Raw genomic sequence first — 20,992 nt, forward strand, 5'->3', positions numbered from 1 at the left:
GGATGTCTCCACAAGGCAGGACGGAGGAACGCTACCTAGGCACGTATTTGAGGCCGATATTGCTACCCATCCCTGCTCCGGTTCGGGATAATCTCCGCCTCCCATTCGGCACCTTGCGCCAAGCTGGGGAGATGATTCGCGTCCATGGCCCAATAGAGTTTTAACTGCCGCTAAACCAGGGGGTCATTGCATCATCGAACACGGCAGAATTGAACAGTACTATCGCAGTAAACCAGAGAAACCTAACGTTTGGCGACCCCTATGCTGTTTATGTGATATATTGCCATGTGCTATAGATCATAGGACGAAATCTTCGGAGGCAACGACAACCTCCTTCAACATGAAGGTTCCACGCCTTCATCGGGCCTCAGCTTGGTTATCACGGCCGTAGGGATTCCAATCCCAAGTTGCATCTAACCTTAAAGGACATCAAGATTCCACGCCTTATCAGGCCCCAACTTACCGGTAGTTTTGTGGCGGAATCTGGCCCGCCCGGGTGCTTACTGTATAAGTTCCGAATCCAAGGTGTGTCTAACCTCAAAGGACGTCAAGATTCCATACCTTATCATGGTGGAGCGTGGACGCTCATAAATTCCAATCCTCATTGTGTCTACCCTTGCAGGACATTAATCAACGACCACCGGTTGCTGGTCCTTGGCCTCTGCTCTGGAAGCCTGCCTTGAGCCTATGCCAAGAACATGTTTCCTGTCTTGGGAATTTTCACGGTCGTAGACGACATGCCCAGGTATGATACCATCAACTAGAAGGCGAGTGGTAGACCTATATTTGGCCGGGGTGAGCATCGGCTTCGAAAACCCGTAGATCAATGCAGATTAATAAGCAAACAATCGCACATAGCCGATTATCCCGCACTTCGAGCGGAGCCAATCGTAGGTCACTGCCTCGACAGCACCGGGACGACTCGGAATGCCCCTTTCTGATCATTCTGCCCCAGATACATATGTAAGTTGCCAATCTCAGTCTCACTCCTTACTGTCCCCGCCGCTCAATAATCGAGACCGAATATTTCTATCCTCAGCAAGTATACTCAAACTCCAGATGCACCAGTGGTATTCCGTCAAAGCCAGATGGGACCACATAGGACACATTATAATAGGAATGATCTTGCAGTGTGCTAGTCGACGCTGTCACGGGCAACGCCTCTAAGCCCGGAGCGGACACGTTGACACTCAAGCACGGAAGATTCTCCAGTCCTGTGATCCTTTTCCCGGTAAGCGCCAAGCTCGGTGGGATGCCAGACACCGCAAATGTGAAGATGTCGCTGCCTTCCTGTGTCGGGTTCGGATATGACACTGTCAACGTCTTCGGTCCAGCTCTAGCATCGATGGTCGAGGCAGTCGGGTACAGCGAGAAGAAGCCGACGTAGGGAGATGGTGTCCTTTTCGGGTCCGAGGCCCAATGCACTATTGCAGGAACAAACTGGTTGCCACGGTTTTCCGTCTCTGCCTGGACTATACCGCCAATCATCACATCTGCCGAGAGCCACGACGTGGCGACTCGGACCACGTCTGTGTCAAGGGACTCTCGGACAGTCTTGTTGAGAAAACGCTCGCCTGGCCAGGTCCCTGTGGCCTTCAATGCCTCCGCAGTGTCCTCCGAGATGTACTTGAGCGCCGTATCTGAGACAAGTGCGATTGCAGCACCCTGCATCACATCGTAGAGCAGGTCGGGCTCACCGAGCGGCGGCTGCCCTCCGTACTCACGACCGAACATGCTCCACCACCATAGCGACAGGACAGAAGAGTGGCCAGTCATGTCCCTAGTATACGCGCGGTCATAAGGCCCCACCATGTTCCGCAAAAGCGGGTTGTAATGGTCTGCGATGTCTTTCCACAACTCGGTGAGAATATACTCCGAATGTTTTGTCATGGTCGCATCCTTCGGCCCGTAGGCGATGTTGGCAACCAGCGCCCATGTATCCATGCCGTAATAAGTTGGCGCATTATACTCGCCCAGGGTATTGTAACCGTCTCCCTTGAACAGCTCGAGGAGCAGGTCTCCTTGCTCGTCGGCGTAGGCAATGTAAGTCGAATTATTTCGGCGAGCTCCGATCCAGCCCACGACAAGAGCGCGCATGAGCGCCGGATTCGAGTATCCTAATATCAGGTTGTCGTCCAACGGGTAGGTGCCATTACGCCGCATTGCACCCACCGCGGCATTCTCCAACGAGTCTTCGATCTGAGTGACAAGCTGTTTGCCAAGGAGCCCTGAGAAAAGCTCAACGATCTGGATCAGCTGGGTTCTAGCCCTTGTCAGTATATGCTAGGCGTCCATAAGGGTGCATTCTGCGCCACCTGCTTACCCGATGAACTCTCTCCAATTCGGATCGTAAGTCGTCTGCGAACTGGTTTAGCTTCTTGCAATGGTGGTCCAATAAGTTCTAATGGGGCACCACCTACATATATCTCGGGCGGCCAGTAAGTCGAGTTTTCCGTGGGCTCAGGAGCGTCGAGCGACACTTTGTAAGTCCCATACCAAGCCGACTCGAACTCAGAATCCATTTGAGCTTGCAGCCTGTGGTCCCTGTCAGTCCTGAAGTCGCATATGCTTGGTGGCTAAAGACTCAACCGGCAAAGCTGACTTACACCTGCGCAAGGGCCGCTTTGGCATTTTGGACGTCGTCACCCTGGTTTCTGTGCAGCAACCCAGCGCAGTACCAGACCGTGAACCTTGTGCTGAATTCCCCCTTCTCGTGATACCAGATGAACTTATAATAGTCATCGAACTTTAAATCTGAAACTTGCATCGAGTAGTCAAATAAGCTCTGGGCGGCTTTGGGTCCACTTGTTAGCTTTGACGCACGTTGCAAGGCGGGCCGAGAGGCAACGGTTCGGACCAAGTTTCGAACTTGCCTATTGACATAGATCCACCCGAGTTGCCAGGCCTTCCTTCGGAGACAGTTAGTCCAAGGCCGCCGAAGGAAAGCATGGCAATTATGGAGAGTCGCATAGTGATTGGACGGTGACAGAGACGCTTGCATAAGATGGAGGGACAAGTTAATATGCCATTGGACGTTAGGCAGGAGGTTCAAGTTCTTCTTATACAGAATCCCCCCCCCCCCTGTTTATGGCAAAAAACGCCGAGGAAATTGCTCCTAGCACAGAGGGGATAAGCCAAGCCCATGTTTACTGTGTATCTAGGCTGTTCATCGCCAGTTCCACGTTGCCCGCCAACACGCTATTCTGCATAGCTACCTAGGTACGGTCACACGGCGCCAACATTTAGAATGGCAGGTCTTGGTGTTGATCGGCCAATAAGGTCATTTGCAACGGCGAGACCCATTCAACGATAGCCCACAGTTTAGTGGGTTCAAGTCGGCCAGTCTAGCTACATGCAGAAACTAGCGCTGCGGAGAAGCCTGCTTCCAAGGGAGACTCGGAATACGGCGAGTCTCCGGCGGGGAAGAAGACCACCATCATAAAGATACTCAAACACAGGAACGTTGAGCACGATGAAATGTCCAAGGCAAAATTCCACAACATGTGACGCCTGGAACCTGGAACAAATGATGGATCTGGGTATCCTCTCCAGGGCTCACTGGAAACACAACCTTTCCACGACCTGTCTCAAATCGACATGTTGACGCGCGCGACGGCTGAAGTTCAAGCCAAACAGACCATGACATTTCTAGCAGCTAACAAATACTCGGGCCGCAGTCCCCCGAGCTTGCCCAGAAAGCAATCCGGACCCATCTAGCATGGATCCATCTGCTCGATGTGCATTTGATAGGGTACTATTTCTAGTATGCTTTTGGACTTACTCTCTATATTATTCCTGGCCTCTGACGCTGGTGTATGCACCAGGCAATGTCTCGACGCGCCACTCCTATGCTGCAAGATGTTATTGTCACCTGCTCCTCGCAAGACTGATTATCCACATGTCTTGTCGCCGCTGGTGTGCGGTTTGGAGTCGGCCATGGAGACCTTGCTGTGGATAACTAGATTAGCGATATAAACAAGTAGTCTCATTTTTTAATCCCCGTACATATAAAATATATATAGCACCTTTATATAATAGTAAATACTTAAAACTTAATATTTAAAGAAATATAGTACTAGAAAGACTCCACTCTCATGAAAGTCGTGTCGTCGATTCGTTCGTCCGGAAAGCGTTGATAGAGGTGGGAAGATCAGGGCCACTTCTCATAGTCTGGAAAATATGTCGCATGTATCCTCTCAGCATATTCAACCACCATCGGGTATCCTCTGACAATGCTTTGTGACTCGGGACCTCTGCCCAAATCCACAGTCAGTCACAGCGAAGAGCGCCCCCGAGGTTAGAACCAAACGGGCCGGGGGAAAGGGTGGAACTCACGCGGTGGCTGACAACACAGAAACAATCATCCCAAAAAGCGTCGTGTCAACCTCGGTCGGCTCATCACCGCCGAGAAACCAGAATGGCCGGTTTCTGGAGGCTGCGTCACCAGGTGGCCCTGCATCCTGCGACGATCGGACAGCAACCAAGACACCGTTGATCGTGTCCCAGATTTCCGTCTTCGCGGTCCGGACCTCCTCGTCCGAGAGGCGAAGCGTCCCCTGCCCGTAGAGCATGGCCTTGTGGCTGCGGTATACCATCTGGCCGACGAGCACGCGCATCGGCCAGGGTATCGAAGAGAGTGCGTGGTCGCGCATGATATAGTAGTGGTCTAGCCACCTCTCCCTCGTCTGGAGGACTAAAAGTCAGCACTGCAGATGACCCCGAGAACCGCGAGGGGTTCCAGCCAGCAATATGGGAACGTACATGATAGAAACACAGCTTCTCCTCCAGCAGCGCCCGAGTGGCCAGGTCCCTGGCGCGGTCCTCGGGAGACAGCTTCCCATTCAGGTCGGGCAGGACCCCCTCGTCGACAAGGTGCCTGGCGATGAGGGTCGAGTCGCCCATTTGTACCGTGCCCCCGCCGGCCTGTGGCTGTTGAAACTCCACGTACGGGATCTTGCCCTTCGGCGCACCCCTAGGCCCGCCGGCTCCTGTCGTGTAAGGCACGTTTGCAAATCGCAGTCTGGCCTCGAGTTTGACGACAAATGGGGACCAGACGTAGGTGCCCTGGCCGGGCCAACCCCTGTGCACTTTGAGTTCTGTTACGGGGCTCATGGTGTGAGAGTTGGACGATAGGACTTCATGTGGTTGATGGCGAAATGGTGTGGGCGACATGAGTGTTGGAATTAAATTGAGATCAGTCGATCGCTAGCTCGCCAATTAAATGTGCTCTTTATCTATGCATAAGGGTTCTGCGTAAAGGGTCTGCCTGGTGTGGCTGGCGTCTATTCCTACGGACCGTCGTGTTGTGGATTTGGAGTCCGAGACACCGAGTCTGCCCGGCGGCTTACACAAGCCTCAAACGCGGAGGATCGCCGCGTTCGCGAAGCCGAGCGAATGGGCGGCGCTAACGCGACGCGAAGTCACATGTCTGGGCCATCGAGGAGGACTCGAGTTCATCCCTTTTCTTTATCACATCAGCAGGAGTCAGGGCCCGGGTCAGCCATGCATCGATTCCAAACAACATTGCTCCGAGGTTGACGCACCGGCGCGTGCTATCGTGCTTGACAGCCGGCTAATGATGGCGTGGGTCGCATGTCATGTAGCAGCAGGTCTCGACGACCTGCGATAGATACATACAAGCTTATACTCGCATGTGGTCTTTTCTGCCCTGCTGGATCCGATGACTGAAGCACACCCCAAGTGGAACAAGCAGCAGATAGTGATGGTGAAAACGTGCTCATTATTTCTCGTAATATGTACATGTATATTTGAGTCATCAGACATAACGCTCATCGCCAGAATTAAATGCTTAGAATATCATTGAGGCCCAATGGCGTGTGCACCTGGGCCGCTTTGCAAATCTCCAGTTGCCGAGACAGCTCTTGTCAACCGCTTGGCGGCCGGCTGCTGCTCACTTCGACCGGCGGCTCCCTTGGCTCTGCCGTTCCCGATGGGACGCCGCGATATCGTCCTTGTAATGGTCCATGACGGAACCATCGACGCTCTCCTCGAACGCGTCGATCTTGGCGGTTGCGAACTTACGTGCCGACACACCCCGCTCGAAGAGCGTGTCCAGCTCGGCGAACGTGCGACCGGTGGGCTCAGGGACGCGGAAGTATGTGTAGACGATGCAACAGAAGCATATACCACCCTGTGAGAACTTGTTAGCTGGCTTGCATGCGAAGGGATGAGGGGAGTGGCGGAGAGAAGATATAACAATGCTTACCCAGAAGAATCCAGCAAAGTTGCTCCAATTCCAGGCGCTCGGATTGAGCATGTAAGGGGTGAGCACGCTGCAGATGATGCCGACGATGATGTACAGCACACGTCCCAGCACGACGGTCTTGATCTGCAAGCGGCGGGAAGACATCTCGGCCACAAGAGAATAGCAGACCGTTCCGACAGTGAGCTGGTAACACAGCGCCCAGCCGAGCATGATAGAGCCGGTAGCAATCGAGGCTTCGGTTCTGTGGGCAGCAGGCACGAGGCCGAGGAAGCCGAGGACGAAGAGCATGATGCAGAGCCCGCAGAGGCCGTACAGATACAGCGAACGCCGACCAATGCCGAGCGTCATCAGACCCCAGGCGCCGAACACGCCGACCATGTTCATCCCGTACTGACCCAGGGCGAAACCGTAGGCCGAGGTATCGTCCAGACCGGCCGATTCGAGGAAGTATGTCGAGTAGTTGGAGAAGGAGTTGCCCGAGAGGTTCTGGATGGCCCAGACCATGCAAACGATCTCTGTTCGGCGCAGGTCGTGACCCTTGAAGCAGTCGAGATAGCTAGCACCGGAGGTTGTCTTCTCTTCGAGAGCGGTGGTATGCACCATCATGGCAATGGTCTCGTCGGCGTCGAAGTCGCTCTCATGGGATTTGCTGGTGAGCCGCAGCAGTGATTTCTTGGCCTCCTCGGTGCGTCCCTTGCGCACGAGCCACCATGGAGATTCCGGCGCAAAGAATATGCCAATGGCCAGCGGGACAGGCCACATCCACTGCAGGGCGTAAGGAATGCGATAGGCCCACTCGTCATTGCGCTTGAGCATGGCCATGATGACACCGATGCCGATCTCCTGGCCAAGGCCCCAGCAGAAGTTCACATAGGTGGTCAGGTATCCTCGCATGGGGACAGGGCAGACCTCGGACGCGTAGGTGACGGTCAGGGTTTGGAAGACACCCCATGGGATACCGCAGAGGATCTCGGCAGCCAGGAGAGTCTGCACATTCTGAGCAGTGAAAAACAGGGCGGTCCAGCAGCAGATCAGGCCCAGGCATGCGATGACGGTCCACCTGTAACCGAAGCGTTCCGAAACAAAACCGTTGATGAGCAAGCCGATCAGCTCGCCAACGTTGGCACCGTTGGACAGGCCTGCCTGCCACTCCGCAGGGACCTGGTACGTGCCGTCGTCGAGCCGGACGCCGTACTTACGGTTGAACTGGTTGAAGGCGTAGAAGTTGTTGATCAGGCAGACGTCGTAGCCCTCCATGACGATGCAGGTTGAGATGAGCATGCTCCACAGAATGGCCTTGGGATAGGTCTTGATGCCTTGCAGCAGGGTCATCTTCTGCTCCTTGGCGGTGGCTGATTTGGCGAAATCGAGGATCTTGTCCATCTTGACGTCGTAGACCTCGGCGTTCTTCTCGGAGTCGTAGTCCAGGCCCGCGGCGGGCACGGGTGGCCCGGACGAGATGACGTCCTGGTCCGTCTTTGACATTGTGGCGGGCGTGTCGTGTCGGAGAAGACTGCGATGGAAGTGCTGGCAGTTCTGGGGACGCAAAGACCGTGGTGTCGTGCCAGTGCGTGTCCTTGTCGTGGTGCTTGCTTGGGAAAAGTCCAGGCCAGACAGGCAGAGATTGATAAGGCGGATTGCGGGCGGTGAGCGCTGACTGACGGGCTTTGGGTCGAGGCCGCGTCTAAAATGGCGAAGAGTGGAAACCACTTTTCTGCCCGTGGACTGATTCTGAGCCGTCTCTGGCGATTGAAGAGTTTGTCGAGCAACAAAGTTGGCGACGGCAGGTGTCGAGGCCGGGGAGAAAGCGCCTTCTTATCGTCTCACCAAGCAACTGGCAAGCAGCCCCCAATGGTCGGTTCGTCCTTGGAGTTCTAGAATTATCTCACCCTCCTAGAAGCGTCTGCCCAATGCCATCGGGAGCCTTCCAGTCGGAATCGAATTGTTCTAGTGCCAAAGTGGGGCATCAGCGGCGTCGTCCAGCGGGAGCGTGACTAATTTTTGGGTGGAAGAACCGAACCCACCCGAGTCAAAAAAGTCGAGAACTCTGTCTGGGCTCTAGGCTCGACACCAACACCACCGGCCCCAAACTGATGGTTCATGGTCGCTCATCAACGTTGTGTCCAATGGTGTGTCTGCGCCGTTTGCATGCTAAGAGAGGCGTGCAGCCCTTTTGGGCATGTGCAGCCTGCATCCCAGCAGCATGGCAGGTGGTGGCCGCCCCCGCACCTGTCGGCAGTCCATACAAGCTCTTGTAAGCTCACCCGCCCAGGAACTAGCTCAGGATTCCCAAGAGGCCAAGGACGTACTTAAGTACTTATGGTTTGCTCGAGATTGGATAAGTGTGCTTTTCCCGACGGCAGTGTTGTGCAGGTAGTGGCTGACTGCCTGCCTTGGTGCGGATGCGGATGTGGGGTTGCTGAAAAGTCGGGATGGACTGCTGGCGCTGGGGGGGGGCCGTGCGGTGGTAGCTCGGGTGGCACGTGTGGGTGGTTGACAATCCCTGGCTAGTGATTCGCTTGGTGGCTAGTGCGGGGTAAGCGCGGTGCTTGGATTATTGGCCCGCCGTTGCGGGGGAGAGCGAGAACCGACACTTACCATGACGCCTTCCTGCCCTCCTTCCCCCATGCCCTCCAAGATTCCCCAACTTTTTGTGTATCGTGTCTGTAACCACAACCTTGGAAGCTGTATACCACAGTAGTGTCGTGTGTTGTGTTGTGTCGTGTCGTGCTGCACTCGTCCCTTGACCTTGTAATGCGTTTCAACCTGTGCCCTGGCCCAGCAGGACGGTAAGGCAAGACCAGAGACCAGAACACACCACACCTACGCATAAACATGACATAGGGTTGACCTGCTGATGCTGCTGATCCGAAACCAGACCAAATATACAGGCACCGAGCAACAACTTGGAAGAGCCCTGTCCTGGCTCCTGCTGGTCTGCTGGCGTGTTGGCCCTGGCCCTGCCCTGGCCCTGCCCTGTCCCGCGGTCTAGCGGCAGCCTGTCCGCCTGTCCGCCTGTGGCCCTGGTCACCCCGTCTCGTGGATTTTTACCCCCTTCATCCTCCCCACTGAGCCACCTTCAAGCCTCACACACCCTTCAAGCCCTTGTTACAGCCCATTGTTCACTTTTATTTCCCCTTCTCGCTCGGCCGGTCAATTGAAGGTGTCTCGTCCGTTCGACTCGTCGGAAATCACTCCTCTTTTGGGACATGACTCGCTCGCTGGCCTGCTCTTCGTTTTTCCGTTGCGTGGGCCGCTTCGCATGCGCCAACACGCCAATCGTCGCTGTCGTCGCTGCCGCCATTGTCGCACCTCGCCTGTCTCTCAGATGAGCCCACCTCGGTCGGTGTATCCAGTCGAGTTCTAGTAGCTTCGTCGGGGGGGCCGTGTAGGGCTCTGTCGGTTCGAATCTGAGCATCTGCCGTGCATCGGCTCGAGTATAGAATTGCGTATCGCTGCAAGCATATTTCAGTGATGCCCTCTCCCAGTCCAAAAACCACCAATCGGCCCCAAGGTTTTGTGGCCCCAATTGGATGGTGAGTTCTCAGCCGCATCTGCCTTTATCCCGTATCTCTCGGTGACGGTCGTTGCTTTTGTCCCAATCTGCCGGTATTACCAGGCTGTTATACATGCAAGTTAGCTTTCCAGGATAGATCGTCAAAGCTAATCGGATCCTTGTCTCACCTGTGACCAGCCAGAGCTGCCGAGATCAACATCTCAAATGTGAGTTTCTCACACAGGATTATTCCGTGTCTTGGCCTTCGGCCGGGGGGTCCAATCTCGGAGCAAGACGATGCAGCTACGGGGGTGGGCACGTGGAATCCCGGGCCTGGATTCCATCACTTTCGGTGCCATCGCCGGACCACGTCCCACCCCCCGAACACGCTGTCGTCCCCCCGCCGAGGCCCACGCAAAACCCTCAGAGGATCGATTTTTGGCTGACAATCGATGCTTTTTTCCTCAATCAGGTGACCGCGTAACTCCTATTTGCGGGCGCTGTGCGTCCAACAACAAAGAGTGCACCAGAGGGTACAAGTTCCGTGTCAAAAATGGTGAGATCTTCTCTCCTCGGGAATCTCGTCTTTCGCATCTCGACTCTCCCAGACTTCTCTCGCCTCTGTGACGGACGCTGACCCTGCTTCGAAGGACCATTCTCAAAGACACAGAGATGGATCAGAACACCCAAGAGATGTGAGTGACGCGTGCAACTTCGCCAAGTACTCGGTGACACTGACACAACACTGCAGTGAGATTCGTGGACGAGAGTGGTGCTGCCTCAGGTGATGGCGATGCAACTCCTGTCGTGGACGCTTTCCCAGATGACTGGCCTGATTCGGTCTCAGATGACTCCGGCACCGCCATAACAGGAACCACGGCCACCACAGCTACAGATGGCAGCTGTGGTCTGGGGCGCCCGACCAATGGCCAGCCCGTCCCAACCTTGGCCGTGGCCCGGCAGCAATCACCGACAGATCGCTTCATCATGCAAGATGAACACTTGGCCTCGCCTGCGAGAGCCTTGCCGGGATTTCAGAACCTGACCTTGGCCGCTGGTTCCGAGTCAATCCCGGCACCCATCCCCATGGTCATCCCATTCGAGATGGAGGCCGAAGACCCCGAGGTTCGGGCCATGCGAGCTCAGATATACCGTGAGAAAGACATATGGCCTCTCGAGAGTCGAGAAGAAGCCATGTTGTTCCGCCACTTTATCCAGAGGCTGTCAATATGCGTGAGTGCCCAGGCCCCTGGCCATGTACCTCAATCAGCGCTAACACAAGAGTCTTATCTTGCGCCTAACAGCTTGACGTGTGCGATCCGAACCAGTCGTTCGAGACTGTTGTCCCGCCCCGGGCAGGAACTTGCAAGATTCTGATGAACGCCATCTTGGCTCTGTCTGCCAAACATCTTCATAACACGGAGTCTTACGACCCATATGCCTCAGACCGGTACCACCAAGAGTGCCTGAACACGTTGATCCCGATCCTGAATCACGAGCACCACACAATGTCGGACGAGAATCTCTTTGCTGCCACAATCATTCTCAGAATGTGGGAAGAGATGGAAGTGAAGCACTCTGGCGTCGATGCGCACAGCTACCTTCTCGGGATCCAAGCATTTGTCCATCACAGTGTGGGTGGAGATGGGCCCTTGGGCGCTCGCTATCTCATGCCTGGCTCGCTTAGCGGCGCAGCCTTCTGGGTAGGCCTCAGACAAGAGATATATAGCGCGATGATGAACCAAGAGCCGGTGCGCATCAACCTGGTGCACTCCCTGGTGGACCGTTCACTCCAGCCAACCGACGACTATGGGTGGGCAAACAGGGCATGCGTGCATTGCGCTGATGTGCTGAACTTTTGCTTCGGCGATGGTGCTGCCGTGTCGAGGTGTGGCGGCCTGCAGTGGTGGGCTGAGTTGGACGAGTACAATCGTGGATGGACAGAAAGTCTGCCCTCAAGCTTCACGCCGATATTTCGACGAGAGGCGGCCACGGAGAAGGGCGAGGTATTTCCAGAGGTCTGGTATCAGAGTGCTTGTCATGGTGAGTGTTTCTGATATATCCCCCAATCCGGAGGGAGCATCGTAGGCCTCCGGGCCCCGAATCGGCCGATAATTGTTCGATGTGGCATAATACTGACAAAATGACGCAGCACTTGGAGTACAACATCACTTGCTGGCGGAGCTATTCCTCGTGAGTTTCGACCCAAAGACCCCTCGCATTGGGGGACAGAGGAAAGAAGCGGCCAAGAGAAATAATGTGAGTAACGTGACCACGCGCTGCGCGTGCCTTGCCAAGTGATACCTCGGCCTTGTCGGACTACGATTTCCGGCTGACACATCGAACCTCTCTCCGCAGGAACGCATTCAGGACCTCGTCCGCAAAGTATGCGGGATTGGCCTGTGCAATCAATGGACGCCGCCAAGCATGTTCACGGCTTGCATGGCGATTGCAGCTTGTTAGTATTGGCCGCTCCCCTTGACTCCCTACATAAAAATCAGACCAAGCTTCATCATGACTTTCTGAAGAGTATCCGATAATCCAACGTCACCTCCAAACAGGAGACGGTTGGACAGACAGAGTATCCGAGAAAAGTGACTGACTTACAACCCATGCAGTTGGAGATCAATTTCAAGACCGCCGGGACCAGGTGGCGTGTATGGATCTCCTCAAAAGGACGGAGAAGGACCACGCACGCCCTACCGAGGCAGTGCAGCAGCAGATGATGAAATCATGGGACTGGACACCGGGCTGAAGAGAGCTCTGGCCGAACGGCAGGGGAAGATTTGCTAAACAGTGGTCGCACCTATCGCAGACTCAGAGGCCGCAGTAGCCCTTGCGCTGACATAGCCAGAGTGACGAAATGCTGCAGCCAAGCGAGAAGAGGGTAACAATTCCCGGCACGGTGTGCACGAGGCAAGCAAGGAATTGTGCGTCGGTCCGTCTCGGACGACAGGAAAGCCCTGGCCCCCATTCCCCCAGGACCCTGAACTCTTGCATCAGAGTCAAATCCCGGGCCCAGAGATAGGAGGAAAGAAGGAAAGGAGAATGCGGAGGATCGACGACGATGGACAGGAACAGCAGAACCTGCGGTCGTCTTGTTCGGTGACGACCAGGTGTGGAGTCTTTCGGGGATTTTGACCTTTTATGAATCGGCAGCCAAATTGGTCAATCGACTAAGGATTGATTGGTCGCTGCAGGCCCACGCCAGCAGGGATTGGCCGACTTGCGTCTCCAAAAGAGGTCAAAATTGGCGATTGACACCCTACCCTAGTCCAGCCGTTCCCACCGTTCCCACCGTGCACGACAGCCCAGATCCGAATTGTGGGGAAGGCCAGATCAGACTGATGGACATTTTCCCCGGGAAACGTACGACGTCAACCACGCAGCTGGATTTCCCATCCTAAGAGACTGCCGGGGAGGGTGGACCGCTTGCGAGTTGGGGGAAAGGTGGATCGAACAACCAAGGGATGGCAGCCGGGAATGTACTGTCTAACAGCTCGCGCCTGTCAGAAAGGTGTGTTTCTGCTTAAGTTTCGTCCTCGAACTTGGCCTGGTTTGGGATGTCTCCAGTTTTGTCTGTGAAGGCAACTTTCTCCGCCTGTCAAATACACGAACTCTGAGAGGGCGAGAGTATCCGAACACTATCCGAACACTCCATCTCCTGTGCTCATTTGGATATTTAAAACCCATCTTCACTTGGTATCTTCGGTACTTTGGGTATCGGTATTCTACCTGATTTTTTCCAACTCAAAAAATCGTTGAACTCCTGCGTCTGGACGATCTCGGAACACAGCACCAGTTCACCGCAGAAACCCCTTTTTTAGCTTTTCCCCTCCCACAAACAAGCCTCCAAAATGGCTCCCGCCGCCATCACGGACTACGAGGTCAAGGACGGTGCCGCCCTGGAGGCGACCTCGGACGCCATCGATGCCGTCAACGTTCTCAAGGATCAGGCCAAGAAGGACATGGCCAACAGGCTGGCAGACTATGATGAGCAGTCCAAGTTCGACAGCGAGAAGGATAAGACTCAGTTCAGGCAGTACGAGGCGGCATGCGACAGGGTGAAGAACTTCTACAAGGAGCAGCACGAGAAGCAGACAGTGGCCTACAACCTACAGGCCCGCCTCCGTTTTAACAGCTCGTCCCGCGTGCGGCCCGAGATGACAATCTGGCAGGCCATGGAGAAGCTAGACACCCTTATCGACGAGAGCGACCCAGACACGGAGCTTGGCCAGATCAACCACCTCCTGCAGAGCGCCGAGGCGATGCGCCGGGACGGCAAGCCCCGCTGGATGCAGCTGACGGGCCTTATCCACGACCTGGGCAAGCTGATGCTGTTCTGGGACGGCTTCACGCAGGGCCAGTGGGACTGCGTCGGCGACACATTCCCCGTGGGCTGCGCGTTTGACGAGCGCATCATCTACCCCGAGACCTTCAAGGAGAACCCCGACCACGACCACCCGGTCTACGGCACCAAGTTCGGCATCTACTCCCCCGGCGTCGGCCTCGACAACGTCATGCTCAGCTGGGGCCACGACGAGTACCTCTACCACGTCGTCAAGGACCAGAGCACCCTCCCCGACGAGGCCCTCGCCATGATCCGCTACCACAGCTTCTACCCCTGGCACAAGGAGGGCGCGTACCGCGAGCTCATGTGCGAGAAGGACCACGAGATGCTCAAGGCCGTCAAGGCCTTCAACCCTTATGACCTTTACTCCAAGAGTGATGGTATTCCCAGCGTAGAGGAGCTCAAGGTTAGTCATCTGTCCCCGTTTTCTGCGCCATCGTCGCAACACTTGCTGACTTGCCTCGCCCTGTAGCCATACTACCTGGAGCTCATAGATGAGTACTTCCCTCAGAAGGTCATCAAGTGGTAGATGATACCTAAATGAATGGAATAATATGGATGAATTTGGGTCATGATAGAAAGCGATTTGATTTATTTGTTTTATACATGAAGAATATTTAGAAGGCTCACGAAAGTGGACTCGGTATTCCCTTTTTACTTTATGATGGTCCAGCTATTTGGTCGGAACGGTCAGGATAAACATCTGTCAGCCCCAAGACGGGTTCTTATGACAAGTGCTACAACATGGCAACGAATACATTACATGATACATCTAATCTTTATGGCTTTTATGTGTCGGACTCTCTTGAATCACTTCAGATTACCTAGGCCGGACGTTTCTCCTCTCTGCGGTTACCAAGTCGACCTAAAAGACACTCATTTCCAAGGTTGATACTCTTGCGGAGACACTTATTTCACGACTAGCCTCGCCTGGACACGCACTGCATAACACGAAGGAAACAAATTGTTTAAAACTATGGCCTGACCAATCTATTATGTAGTTCGCATTGGTTGGAAACACCAGAACGCCCCCGAAGGCTGGAATACGACTTCTACAACCCGCCCAAGTCATCCGAGTACTACGCATGTGACTTAAATCAGAACCCGCATCAGTGATACAAGCATGGCGCAAGAGCCAGCTGCTGCCTTATTTCGGGGCTAGTTTTCACGGTCGTATCAATTGATATGGTGTATGATCCTCGCTTCTGTGACGTGCCACTGGCTGTTGGGTTAATATTTTCGACATGCTGTGTTTGGCCTCGAATCTAGTCAAGCCTTCCAGCTGAATCTTGTGTATAAAGCGGCTTGCTCCAACTTTGAGCCCCGAAGCTTCCAGCTAACTAGGCGCCTACTGTGTCACACGAACTGCCGAGAGCAGCTTGAATGCCCTGCCGTCGGAGGGATAGAGGCGCTCATCGTCCTGGATACTGGTTGTGTTGCTACTGCATACCTGGGTACTGAGTGTACCCTACGGTATGCACTGTGTTCTTTGTCAGAGTAAGATCGCCTATTGAGCTTCACTGGTTTCGTTTCTATTCCACATATGTCCGAAATATCGAAAGCCATGTTCGAAATCAGACTGAACGCAGCTGTATCGTTGATAGATGCCTAGGTAGGTACCCCATATCTGCGTTTTTCATCGGTCTCAATGATGTACAAGTTATTACCTAGGTACCCGGCTGCTCGACTTCCAATACAGGCAGGCGTGAAGCCCAATTCTATTGGATACCTCATCCTCTGGTATTCAGCTGGAGAGTGCTTCACCGCCCAACACAGTCTCTTGGACGACGTAATGGCTTTTTGTGCGACTATCTGACATGGTAAATCCTCAGAGAAGATAACAGCGTTCACAGCAATGAAGCCACAAAGAGCTCTACAGTTCGATGCTGTAAAGTATGCCACAGATCGATTAGGACGCTTTCCAGCTTGTTACCCTGGCATGCAATCTTCCGGCCGCGAAAGCGACGTGTCAAAGCGGGATAGTGGCCCGGACGAGGCAGCCAAGTGGAGATAGTATTCCTGCAGGATTGAATTCAAAGAGCAGTTCAAGTGGGCAATCCCGACTCAGTCAGAAGCATCTCTGTTGATCATCGCAGAGCAAACCAGTTCGAGCTTGGTTCCTGTGATAGCCGCCCGAAAAGGGCTGGGTTTGCAGAGACGTTCGTCATGGTGCAGCACTGGAGCTCTTCGGCCGGCATGCCCAACCTTCTAAAGTTGTGCACCTCCGCCAACTCAGGTCGCGTGTGGTCAGAACACACGCGTAATTATTGACAGAAGAGTTTGTGACCATGCGATCTCAGTCAGTGGAACCTAAGCCTTGGCGTAGCCTGCATGTTTTGATGCGGCTCGATTACTTTGTCTATATTGGGACGCGAGCACACGCGGATCTTCAACGGGCTGCAGTACACAGGGAGCAGCCTCACAGACTGATTTGTATTGTGCCAGAACGTGGTATCGAATCTCCATAGAAGTCAGGCTTCAGGACCTTGCGAAATGAATTGAGCCCCCGAAGACTGTCACAGGGGCTTTTGCTCCGCTGGAAAGTGTCTGCGTGTTGAGAACATGATCCAATTCCTAAAGGCGAGGACAGCCAGGACCAGACACTGCTCAAGTGATGACAAATTACTGTCGCAATGAAAATCCCGACTGGTGTTCCACTCGAATGCAGGAACTGAGAGGTCATTTTTTGGGTGGTTTTAGGTGGTAGACACCCATGCAGGTGGCTGGGTTGTGTCCCTCCCAGCAGCCCAGCTTGCCCAGTTACCAGTTGCCAGTTTGCTGCAGCCGCTCAATATCGCACAGCGCCAACAGTCGTGTCCGGGTCCACATCGAAGCTGATTCGCCAAGGGCAGCGATATGCAGGCTCGCGCAATGGAGAATGCAACGTTGATCAACCAGCGCGATATTGTTCCCGCCCCCACCTCAGAACGTAGTAGTTTTGCCAGCTGATGACCACCACATTGATATGTAACTATGCGTACACACACACAAACACAAATTTTCTAGCCACATTGCGGCTGACGTCCACTTACGGCTGAAGCAATCTTGCATGTGTTCCGCGCGGATGCTGATTAATCTACTGGACGAGCGAGGTGTGCGGTGGCACGAGGCTCTGAGTTCCGCGTAGTACATAAGCCTCTGCATCCCCTCCCCAGGTTGCTATATCATCTGGGTGGCACCTTCGAAGGCACCGGCCCTCATCTTGAGACGCATATGTCGACATGTCTCCCACCACAGAGCCCACGAACGGCAACGCACCGGAACGCACTAGCATCAAATATGTCGGCGAGACTGCGGACGATTGGGACGAGCGAAGCATCACGAAGAGCTATCATCGGATGAAGGCAGAAGACGCGATACCATATATTCGTTGCCTGAAGAAAGAGAGCCTGTTTAAGGACGATGCGAGGGTCAAGTTGGAGAAACTGGAGGATGAAGAGCATCGCATTAACGAGTCTCGCGATAGGCTTGAACCAAGTTCGAGCCGCAGCGGACCTCTGAAGGAATTGAATGCGCTTTTTTGGAAATGGAGGAAGGAGGCAGATCGCTGCACTGATGAGGAGAAGAGACTGCCGCCGCTTTCATCGACCAATCGGGAACATCTTGTCAAGCCGACGATAGATTGCCGTGGACCACCATGCAAAGGTGTGAGGCCGGTGTGCGAGAATGACGACCCTGCACATGATTTGAATGTGTACTTCATGTTCTTCGAGAAAGATGGGGACGAGTGGAAAGGCAAGGATTATCACCAGCAAAGATTCCCGAAGTATGAGCACTTTCCCAACCAGAGAATATCGGTCTATGACGCTCTGTACGATGAAAAACACAACCCTTTCAAGCCAATCCAGGCAGGAGAACAGTACCTGCGGTATATACACATACCAGCAAATCACATGGGGGTAAGTAAAATCGTCTTCACTCCAGTAGACTTGACCGAGACTAACAACAACATTGACGATGCGCAGTGGATAGAGGTAAGTTTGGCTCCGACTACCTACATATATAGGTGTGTATGGTCTCACGGGTGCTACGTAGCTAACGTCCAAATGCGAGCAGCAAGCTATGGCTAGATATCATGATGAGCACAAGATACTGCAGCCGGAAAAGAGGTTGAGAACTAACCAGACACTATCACGCGAGTTCTGGAAGGGCCAGTTGCACGGCAGCGGCTTAGGGAGGAACCCCATACACGCAACACATATGAGGCCGCGATGTTCAGTGATTCCAGGAGGTATGTGATCTATGCTATGAGTGACGATACCATGGCCTGGAGAGAGGAGACGGACGAAATATTGACTGGGTGAAGAAACGCAATCATTATTTGGCGAACAGAGGCGACACTCGACGGTCCCAGGACAACAAGGAGACCCGCAGGAGGAGGCAAAAGCCTCGCATAAAGATTTAGCAATATTTGTGAGGTGAAAATGCTGGTACGGGAGAAATTTTGACTAACTCCTCATAGATGCCGTATCTGCATTGGGAAACATCCAGTCGGAGGGCGAGGATGACAAGAACCGTGCAGGAGGTGCTGAGAAAAAATCAGGTTCTCCCCCGTACTGCAACCACAATTTTTCAAGAAATAGACAAGACAATGCGCACGGAAGAACGTCAGTACAGCGAAAAGGATGACCCCAACAGGTCAGTTGATTGATATCACAAAAGGCTCGTGCAAACCAACGCAATCGATTCTGACTTCAGAACAGGCAACCACGACAAGCGCTCGCAAGGTATCTCATGAAATTGGCACAGGTGTGGCAAGATATGGATATGGAACTCGATGAAAGACTGGTGAAGCACCACCTGCTAACACGAGACACTAAAAAAGCCAGGGCGAGGGAGCCTTTGCTGCACATTCGCCGCACACTGGACCAATCTTACTTCTTGCACCTCAAGGATACCTCGCAGCGAGACAGGGACCAAGTCGTATATCGTGCGACGAAAACGCAGGGGAACCTGGCCCGTGTCGTAATGGTCGATCAGTTATGGCTCTGGATCTTGGACGACCGTATGTCCATGTTTGCTCCGCTTCTTTCGAGGTTTCTATTTCACAACGCCTAACTATAGCGTTCAGATACCATCATCACGTCGTTCCCGAAGAGATGGGGCCGCAACAAGCCAGACCCATCCGGGATACATAAAAGCCTTCGAGACCGGCTAGGTCGGCTTGACTGCAAAATTATGTCAGCTCGACACCTCGGTAAGCACGATTTGGTCGGGCCTAATGTTCTGTGGAATTAGACGACTGGCTGACGATTCACAGCATGCATAATTATCGACCAATGCTCTAATGTGTTCTTCGACCGGACAAAACCTTTGGACCTTAGACCAGAGGTGATGGATATATTTACAGAGACTATTGGTGACGTCAACTATAGGACCACAATTGCCTTTAAGTGGTTCTGGTTCAACGTTGATAGATTTACTAAAAGTCGTGATCACCGCGACTCGGATCGCATGCGACGAAGCCAGAAGTACCTGGACATCGACCTAGAAGGCGCCTTACTAAGGGAAGCTCAAGATATTGCAGAAGAGCTGAAGATCATGATCAGTATCTATTCCAAGCAGCTTGCAGTCGTCAAGAACTTCCACAAATGTCTGGAGCAAATGAACGGAAACTCAAAGACTCGCAGAAAAGCCTTACAACTGCCCGATCCGCCGAGAGATCAAGGGTCATCGCTCCAAGTCTTCACAAAGAAGCCCGTCTCACCAGCAGAGATGGACTTCTTGGAGGACTTGATAGAGGAAGTGGAAGATCGGAAAGAAGAGATCATGGACTTGGAAAAAGCAGCCCTCCAGGCCTGTCGGCAGGTGAGTGGTGGATCTCAAGACAGCTAGCAATACACGTGAGCCACTAACAAAATAACTCAGCTCCAAGAGTTGTTATCACTCAAGCAACAGCAGGCAAGCATAGTCGCAGCCCACGTCGCACTTGACAATGCGCAGGAGAGCATCCAACAGGGCAAGGCCATCATGGCGTTCACAATTATGACAATTATCTTCGTAAGGCAAGCCCACGATGACGAGTTTGCGAGTTGAAACTAATCTAGTGAAATCCAGACACCCTTGGGCTTCTTCACGTCTTTCTTCGGGATGAACAATGCGCTGACTGGCGCCGATTGGATGTCCCTCGGTCGGCAGTGCCTTTACATGTGTAAGTGTTGTATGCATAATACTGCCCTGTGGATACCAGATTAATCTGATGCTCCTGGTGAAACAGTCTGCATTTCGGCAATGATCATCCTCATCGCTCTGTCCCTGGCGTTCAAGAGCCAGCTTCGCCAATCGATTGGGCGTTACAAATGGTTTGAGCCCAAGCATGTTGACCAGGCACCCGGGATGGAGCAGAATGGCATGCCTCGAACAGCAAAATATGCAGGGCCTCCTGCAAAAGGAGACGAGGGCAAATCTAGTGAAAACGATTCTGCCATGAAATACTTCGGGTTGGTTAGCCGTGTTGGACGAAGCGACCGCTCACGGCATGATGTTGAGAACCCTGGGCACCTGGGCAGGGGCTCATGAAGATTGCAAATGGAAAGCAATGATATTAAGGTTGTTTTCATCTTGTCATGCCAGGCTTAACTGGACAGCAACTCGAGGTGCCAGTGGGCAGAATCAATTTCAAGCAATGCTCAAGGCCCCTGTTGCGTACGCATTTCCTCAAACGGCAAACAGTGCCGACGTGCATATGTATACTTAGTAACGGGTCAGGAGAACTTGCGGCCCATAGAAAGGCATTGATCAATTACCCAACCCCTTTACTCAGAGACCACCCAGCGCCAGCTGCCAAGTGAGCCGCATTGTCACCCATACAGATTGAACTGCGATGTGGTAGGTTTTAGCTTCCTAGCACGCCCAACATTGAACGCTTTTTCAGACATGGTTCTTCCCGGGACAGCCACACAGACGCGAAAGGCCCATC

The 20,992-nt window shown here is 53.6% G+C and overlaps 5 protein-coding genes across 5 annotated transcripts; 2 read left to right on the forward strand and 3 right to left on the reverse strand.

Annotated features, from left to right (window-relative positions):
* Positions 1 to 1,035: 1,035 nt before the first annotated feature.
* KVR01_006680 (uncharacterized protein) lies at positions 1,036 to 2,970 on the reverse strand (the record flags this gene model as incomplete). The annotated part of the gene is made up of 5 exons (XM_044786549.1): positions 1,036 to 2,263; positions 2,324 to 2,358; positions 2,421 to 2,535; positions 2,607 to 2,754; positions 2,820 to 2,970. The coding sequence occupies 5 exons, from the start codon at positions 2,968 to 2,970 to the stop codon at positions 1,036 to 1,038; spliced, it is 1,677 nt and encodes a 558-aa protein (XP_044644111.1).
* Positions 2,971 to 4,110: 1,140 nt separating this feature from the next.
* On the reverse strand, positions 4,111 to 5,301 carry KVR01_006858 (uncharacterized protein). The gene is made up of 3 exons (XM_044789039.1): positions 4,762 to 5,301; positions 4,336 to 4,685; positions 4,111 to 4,253 (listed from the first exon to the last, which is right to left on the reverse strand). The coding sequence occupies exons 1-3, from the start codon at positions 5,170 to 5,172 to the stop codon at positions 4,151 to 4,153; spliced, it is 864 nt and encodes a 287-aa protein (XP_044644289.1). The 5' UTR covers positions 5,173 to 5,301; the 3' UTR covers positions 4,111 to 4,150.
* Positions 5,302 to 5,720: 419 nt separating this feature from the next.
* Positions 5,721 to 7,711, reverse strand: KVR01_006911 (uncharacterized protein; the record flags this gene model as incomplete). Its single annotated transcript, XM_044781607.1, has 2 exons — positions 5,721 to 6,151; positions 6,227 to 7,711. The coding sequence occupies 2 exons, from the start codon at positions 7,709 to 7,711 to the stop codon at positions 5,912 to 5,914; spliced, it is 1,725 nt and encodes a 574-aa protein (XP_044644342.1). The 3' UTR covers positions 5,721 to 5,911.
* A 1,989-nt stretch (positions 7,712 to 9,700) lies between these two features.
* KVR01_006588 (uncharacterized protein) lies at positions 9,701 to 12,477 on the forward strand (the record flags this gene model as incomplete). Its single annotated transcript, XM_044782270.1, has 9 exons — positions 9,701 to 9,762; positions 9,921 to 9,949; positions 10,195 to 10,278; positions 10,373 to 10,417; positions 10,474 to 10,955; positions 11,027 to 11,765; positions 11,875 to 11,981; positions 12,081 to 12,180; positions 12,341 to 12,477. 9 exons carry the CDS (start codon positions 9,701 to 9,703, stop codon positions 12,475 to 12,477), a joined length of 1,785 nt encoding a protein of 594 aa, XP_044644019.1.
* A 1,102-nt stretch (positions 12,478 to 13,579) lies between these two features.
* Positions 13,580 to 14,602, forward strand: KVR01_006734 (uncharacterized protein; the record flags this gene model as incomplete). Its single annotated transcript, XM_044784824.1, has 2 exons — positions 13,580 to 14,479; positions 14,546 to 14,602. The coding sequence occupies 2 exons, from the start codon at positions 13,580 to 13,582 to the stop codon at positions 14,600 to 14,602; spliced, it is 957 nt and encodes a 318-aa protein (XP_044644165.1).
* Positions 14,603 to 20,992: the final 6,390 nt, after the last annotated feature.

This window comes from Diaporthe batatas, assembly GCF_019321695.1.
Source record: "Diaporthe batatas strain CRI 302-4 chromosome Unknown Contig00007, whole genome shotgun sequence".
NCBI classification, from domain to species: domain Eukaryota; kingdom Fungi; phylum Ascomycota; class Sordariomycetes; order Diaporthales; family Diaporthaceae; genus Diaporthe; species Diaporthe batatas.

Excerpts from the sequence above, each read along its gene's own strand:
- KVR01_006858 (XM_044789039.1), bottom strand. The coding sequence starts at position 5,172 with ATGTCGCCCACACCATTTCGCCATCAACCACATGAAGTCCTATCGTCC. Across the intron at positions 4,686-4,761 it reads AGAAGCTGTGTTTCTATCAT|ACGAGGGAGAGGTGGCTAGA; the intron begins GTACGTTCCCAT and ends TTAGTCCTCCAG. Across the intron at positions 4,254-4,335 it reads TCTGTGTTGTCAGCCACCGC|AGGTCCCGAGTCACAAAGCA; the intron begins GTGAGTTCCACC and ends GGATTTGGGCAG.